General features: G+C 49.7%; 1 protein-coding gene across 1 annotated transcript in view; it reads right to left on the reverse strand.

Annotated features, from left to right (window-relative positions):
* Positions 1-4902, reverse strand: part of tjp1a (tight junction protein 1a) — a 97642-nt gene extending 92740 nt beyond the window's left edge. Inside the window, exon 1 of the mRNA XM_076983231.1 lies at positions 4398-4902. Coding sequence (XP_076839346.1) covers positions 4398-4492 — 95 coding nt within the window. The 5' untranslated portion in view covers positions 4493-4902. The remainder of the gene's footprint in view (positions 1-4397) is intronic.
* Between the last annotated feature and the right edge of the window lie 2223 nt (positions 4903-7125).

Consider the following 7125-nt stretch of genomic DNA (forward strand, 5'->3'; position numbering starts at 1 on the left):
AAGTCACTCTAGATAAGAGCTTCAGCTAAATGCCAAAAATGTAAATGTAAGTGTAAATGTCATCTTGTTCCTGTTCATTTTTAGTATCCAGTCAAAGGCTGGCACCACCCAGCACCCACTGGTTTCCAAACCCACTTGAGGTGCCACCCAGCAGAGACCGTGAACTTTATATCCATCTGAAAACTGAAAAGTTTTTAATTTCATTTTTACAGCTACACATTCCTCTACTAATCATACCAATGATTTCATACAGAATCAGAGAAGTTATTTATAACGCGAAACAAGCGCACACACAGCTCTTTTACTCACATGTGGCAATATTTGTTTTATCTGTGTGCTCACGAAAACAAAATTTCATAAAAATCATCACGTTTACACCAGCAGCACCTGCAATCTGTGCTTGTTATCTACAAAAACAGCAAAATCAACTTCTGAATAACAGCTATACCCAGCCGCGTACCTCTGCAATCTATACAGACATACCATGTGGGTGGACATCTGCGCTCAAACCAACCACCGCCCCCTGCTGCCATGTCCATGAATCAGCAGGATCGGGGGAGTGACTAATGAACACAACAAGAGCAATAATAAATTGTTATTAGATCAAGGTAATAAACCAAAGACATCAACTAAGTAGCAGACCGGGGAAAGTGACTGTGTAACAGACTGAGGACAGTGACTGTGTAACAGACTGGGGACAGTGACTGTGTAATAGACTGGGGACAGTGAATACGTAACAGTCTGGGGACAGTGAATACGTAACAGTCTGGGGACAGTGAATACGTAACAGTCTGAGGACAGTGACTATGTAACAGTCTGGGGACAGTGACTATGTAACAGTCTGGGGACAGTGACTATGTAACAGACTGGGGACAGTGACTGTGTAATAGACTGGGGACAGTGTATACGTAACAGACTGGGGACAGTGAATACGTAACAGTCTGGGGACAGTGAATACGTAACAGTCTGGGGACAGTGACTATGTAACAGACTGGGGACAGTGAATACGTAAAAGTCTGGGGACAGTGAATACGTAACAGTCTGGGGACAGTGACTATGTAACAGACTGGGGACAGTGACTATGTAACAGACTGGGGACAGTGTATACGTAACAGACTGGGGACAGTGACTATGTAACAGACTGGGGACAGTGAATACGTAACAGACTGGGGACAGTGACTATGTAACAGTCTGGGGACAGTGACTATGTAACAGTCTGGGGACAGTGAATACGTAACAGACTGGGGACAGTGAATACGTAACAGACTGGGGACAGATTAGTAACAGTCTAACAATCGACAGAAGTAACAATCGAATTTGCATTGTGGATTGAGAACAAACTGGGATGCGTTTGGTGGCCTATTTTCTGAGGTGTGAAGTACAGACACTCGTGACAGTCTTGGTGACATCCTGCATTGTTACTGTCGGGTCGTTTGGGGAGTGTGTGTATGAGCGTGAGTGTGTACAAGTGAGATTGTGTGTATGAGCATGAGTTTGTGTACAAGCATGTATGTGTTTGAGGGTGAGTGTGTGTGTGTATGAATGATTGTCATGCAGATATGCGTGTTAGCACGAATGGATACTGAATCTATTTGCTCAAGTGTGTCCATTAGTACACTAATGTATGTGTGCACAATTGTGTGTGTGTGTGTGTGTGTGTGTGTGTGTGTGTGCGTGTGTGCTGGAGCCCGCTGGAGGGGGCGGGTTTCATGCACCATTACACAAATGGTGACCAATGGCAGGTCACATGGGGGGTGGCAGGAGACAGACAGGACAGATGGACAGGTGGGCGTGCGGAGAGACAGACGGACACAGCGGAGCGGGAAACACAATGGTTGGTTCTGTCTCACCACATCCCTGTCTGTCATTACAGCAGCCAGCCAGCAGCCACTAGCCCTGCCTCCAGTGTAAGACTGTAATGATGCATCTGACTGCAAACGCCTCCCATCCCCCGTTCCACACGTGACCGGCGTGTGGCGGGTGGAGGGGTGGAGGGGGGGGGGGGGGGGGGGCACCTCTGTGTCTCTCTTAAGGGAAGAAAGCAAGACAAAAAAAAAAGAAAGGAAAAAAAAACCATCCGTTTTCTCTGGATGTTTACGAGCAGATACAGAACACACAGATAAACACAGCCACTATCTACCTGTTCCTGTTCTCAGTGATTTGCCCATTAATGGAAGCAGCGAGCACGAGGAAAAAACAAAAAACATGAGGCAGGAATACCTTAAAGTATTAAAACCACCTCATCCTGCAACTCAACGTATCCGAGCAGACATGTTCTCAGAGCAGCCAGGCGTCAAGGAGGAGACCGTTTATGAGAGCCACAGGACATCAAACATGCGTTTAATGGAAGTGTAACCGCTGTTACAAAACCTTTCACATTTTGATTTCTAAGGTGCAAGCAGGGAAAGGAGGAAAAAGATGGAAAAAATATAAAAGGACTGCTGCTGGGTGCAGGAGTGTAGAGGCACCCTGTGACACTGTGAACAAACAACAACACACACCTTCAGCCCTCCGCGTGACACCCTCAACGTGCTCCATATCAAACACACTCAACATTCACAGCGCCAGATAAAATGGAGCCTGTGTAGCCAGAGTAGCTTGAAGAGCCTGTGTCGCAGTGTGGAGGTGTGGAGGTGTGGAGACGTGGAGGTGTGGAGACGTGGAGGTGTGGAGACGTGGAGGTGTGGCGACGTGGCAGTGTGGAGACGTGGCGATGTGGAGGCGTGGCGGTGTGGAGACGTGGAGGAGTGGGGGTGTGGAGGAGTGGGGGTGTGGAGGCGTGGCAGGATGAAGGTGTGGTAGTGTGGAGGCGTGGCAGTATGGAGGTGTGGTAGTGTGGAGGCGTGGCAGTATGGAGGTGTGGTAGTGTGGAGGCGTGGCGGTGTGGATGAGTGGGCGTGTGGAGGAGTGGGGGTGTGGAGGCGTGGCAGGATGGAGGTGTGGTAGTGTGGAGGCGTGGCAGTATGGAGGTGTGGTAGTGTGGAGGCGTGGCAGTATGGAGGTGTGGTAGTGTGGAGGCGTGGCGGTGTGGAGGAGTGGGCGTATGGAGGAGTGGGGGTGTGGAGGCGTGGCAGGATGGAGGCATGGTGGTGTGTAGGCGTGGCGTGTGGAGGAGTGTGGGTGTGGAGGCGTGGCAGGATGGAGGTGTGGTAGTGTGGAGGCGTGGCGGTGTGGAGGTGTGGTAGTGTGGAGGCGTGGCAGGATGGAGGTGTGGTAGTGTGGAGGCGTGGCGGTGTGGAGGTGTGGTAGTGTGGAGGCGTGGCAGTATGGAGGTGTGGTAGTGTGGAGGCGTGGCAGTATGGAGGTGTGGTAGTGTGGAGGCGTGGCAGTATGGAGGCGTGGCGGTGTGGAGGTGTGGTAGTGTGGAGGCGTGGCAGTATGGAGGTGTGGTAGTGTGGAGGCGTGGCAGGATGGAGGTGTGGTAGTGTGGAGGCGTGGCAGTATGGAGGTGTGGTAGTGTGGAGGCGTGGCAGTATGGAGGTGTGGTAGTGTGGAGGCGTGGCGGTGTGGAGGCAAAGCACTTTAAGCTGTGTGAGATGGACATGCTGGGGGATGTGGTGCGCACAAGAGAGACAGCACACGCTGGCCGGAGAGCAGCTCACACGACAGCAAAGAGGGGCTTCCGTCATTAGCACAACAATCTAGGTGGCACCAAGTGCTCTGCGTGCGAGCAAACGAAATAACTGCCCTGCCACTGGCTCCATTCTGCTTCAGCCGTTCATTTCGTTCTCCATCACAACAGGTGGGCGGAGCTTGAGGATCAGTATGCGAGGGTCGAGACTAAAGCCCTGAACTGTGATGAGTAAGACACACGTCTCGCTGGGGGCTTCATCAGCGCGCGTCTGCACGCAGGTCTGGTTTAATCACTTATTTTGAGGGGCCACGATGATGTCATGCAGAGCTTCCAGGACCAGAGCCTTTGTTCTCGGATTACCAGCGATTTGATTGAACAATTGTATAGAGTCACGGTTTGGGGGGGGGGGGGGGGGGGGGGTGATGCAGTTGCTAAGAGGTAAACACAAACAAAACGATGCCGTTTCACCTTTGAGCGACGGGTTTAGGAAGAGTGAGAGGGAGAAATGTGAGAAAGAACTGTGAGAAAGAAAAAGTGCAAGAGAGTAGGAGAGAGAGACAAAGTAAAGCGGAGAGAGGAAGGAATGCATGAGAGAGAAAGGGGGAGAGAGAACCACAACAGAAGCCCAGCGCACTTGCGCTCGCCTTGATAAACACATACTAACAGCACTAACTGCACAGTTCAACACTGAACACTGAGGGCAAAACCCCCTTCCTCTCTCCATCCTCTCTATTATTTCCTTTGTCTCCGCTTCTCGACTGCACTCTGCCTCTCACGCGCTCACTCACTCACTACGATCTCTCGCTCTACCGATCGCACTCACCACAGCTGTCGCTTTGGAGGGAGGCAGTTGTCTTTGTTGGAGGCAGTCACTCCCATGGCCATCTGCATCACCGTTATGTATTTCTGGTACTTCATGTCAGGAGAATCCTCGCCAAGCACACAAAAATCAATAAATAAATAAATAAATAAATAAACAGATGCCAAACCCCCTCTCACAGGTGAACACCTCCAGCCACGCTCTCCTCGCACGCTGCCAGAGTGCCGTTTCTAGCGGACAGAGCGGGAACCTTCTCCCTGAGTAGAGGCATAAGGGTACCGCCTTCCATGTCTTCTACGACCAGACAAATCTCATTAGCGCTCAGAACAGCCGGCTAATCCGTTCAGCGGTGGTCAGGAGTGGGGGGCATTGTTTTTGCCCCAGCGCGAAAGAAGTTTCCCGCCTGAAAAGAACAGGTGGGGGGGGGGAACAAACGCGGAGGAGAAGCTGGCGGAGAGTGAGTGAGCGTCGGAGTGTCCGCTAGGAGAGGAGACATGCGTGTCCTCAGCATGAGGGAAAAAGAGGGAGGAGAGAGAGAAAGAGTGCGGGAGGCAGTGAGATGGAGTGGGGGGCAGAGAGCGGAGAGAGAGAGAGAGAGAGAGAGAGAGAGAGAGAGAGAGAGAGAGAATGAGTGAGAGAGTGGGGAGAGAGAAAGACAGAGAGAGTGGAGAGAGTGGCAACAGAAGAGAGAGAGAGAGAGAGAGAGAGAGAGAGAGAGAGTGGAGAGACAGAGAGAGAAGCACAAACAAAGTGAACAAGATGAGAGTGGGAGGCAGAAGGAGACAAAAGCAGATAATTAAGAACAGAGAGAGAGAAAAAGATAGAGAGAGAGAGAGAGAGAGAGAAAGAGAAAGAGGGAATTGGGCAAGAGAGAGAGTGTAAGTCACATGTGGCTAGAGAAAGCCATAGCAGGACTATAAAAGGACCGGCAGAGAATATCAAGATTTAAGTGTGTTGTGCAATTAGCATAGAGATTAACTGCATCATCTTTGTTTAGATCTCAGGTCTGAAAATAGACTGAATGGCCCATCATCTCCGATCTTATCTAATTAGCAAGGAGAGTGAGAGGAAGGAAATGAGAGTAAGACAGGGGAAGAGAGAGAGAGAGAGAGAGAGAGAGAGAGAGAGAGAGAGAGAGAGAGAGAGAGAGAGAGAGAGAGAGAGAGAGAGAGAGAGAGAGAGAGAGAGAGAGAGAGAGAGACAGTGAAGTCTGGTGCTTAAGATCACATGTCAGACTCTTCCATTGTTTCATAATGAAATCACTGACAAAACAGCAAACAAAAGAGCTATCAATCACACTGTAACACTCAACCCTGTAACACTCAGCACTGTAACACTCAGCACTGTAACACTCAGCACTGTAACACTCAGCACTGTAACACTCAGCACTGAAAGCCACACCATTACATTCATGTCCTAGGTGCTCCAGGGACACCGCATCATTCCAGTCTTAGCAGCAACCTGCACTAAAACCAAATCACCTACCTGCAGCACCCTTGAACCTCCTGTCAGTCTGCTAAAGCCCTCCCATCTGATCTTGGAGAAGGGGGCAGGGCACCTGCTGTAAGCCCACAGAAGAGTCACAGCCAGCGGGTTCCAATAATTATGGAGGAGGCACTAACTGCTAGAGAGAAGTGGCTTAGTGCTAATTATCAGACTTTTCAACAGACTGTACATGTAAATTATTAAAATGAAATTTATTTTAGTGTGTGTGTGTGTGTGTATCTCAATCCAAAAGAGAAGAACCACATAGGAAGAGGTACTGTAGTCAGGACTGAGGCAGATTAGAAAAGATAACCTTTCACCCTGCCATCCAATGCTTTGGGCTCAAGCCTACTCAATCAAATGTCAAGAGGTCAGAAGGTCAGGGAGCTCAAGGAAACCTCTGTAGCTCTAAACGATCCTGTGCCTGCTCCTGTTTAATGGAAAACACATGACTTTTACCTGTAATGACAAAATGAGAAGCTTCCAATCAGTAGAAAGACACTCTGGAGAGCTGCTGCTTTTCCCTTGACAACATGCTACCTGTCCATAGGGACCAATTTAGTGTGCACGAGTCTGAAGGATAGGTCGTTAACCTTCAAGAGTTCTCCAACACACAAGAAGCCATTTCATTCAGATCCACCATGCAAACCTGTTAATCACAGTTTTTCATCCATACGGTACAGAACATGAGGTGGCAAATGTTTTAAAAGACTGACGCCATGTGTAGACCTCCTAGTGTTGGTAAAACAGTATTAAAAAGACTTTGTGACCATGTAAAATATTCCAAAGACTCCCAACGTTAGAAACACCCTTTGACAGGCCATTTGTAGGCAAGCAATTTGTGTTGCTTGGTGACCACATTGCAGTAGCCTTCTTAATGTGGGGGGTGGGGATTGTGCCGGGCTTCAAATGGAGAAGCTGGCTCGGGCTGCAGTTTTCATCAGGAGCTCCGGGGAGTGCTAATGAGCTGGCTGAGTCATGATCCAATAAGAAGCTCCAACTCCAACCCCAGCCTGGCAGCACCCGCTGGTGCGTTCACGCTGGAATCAGTCCAACAGGCATATTAACGGACCACCGGTCTTCAGCTACTTCACATCATATGAAAAACAAACGACATCGAACATCACCCTTCCCCCACCGCCCCAAGGAAACAGCGGGGCTCTATGCTACTCGTATGTAAGCATTACAACAGACTACACTGGTTGACAAAAGCCTGTGTCTTTCCTGCCAGAGTGTCCTCCCGAAC

This window comes from Brachyhypopomus gauderio, chromosome 1, assembly GCF_052324685.1.
Source record: "Brachyhypopomus gauderio isolate BG-103 chromosome 1, BGAUD_0.2, whole genome shotgun sequence".
Lineage (NCBI taxonomy): Eukaryota > Metazoa > Chordata > Actinopteri > Gymnotiformes > Hypopomidae > Brachyhypopomus > Brachyhypopomus gauderio.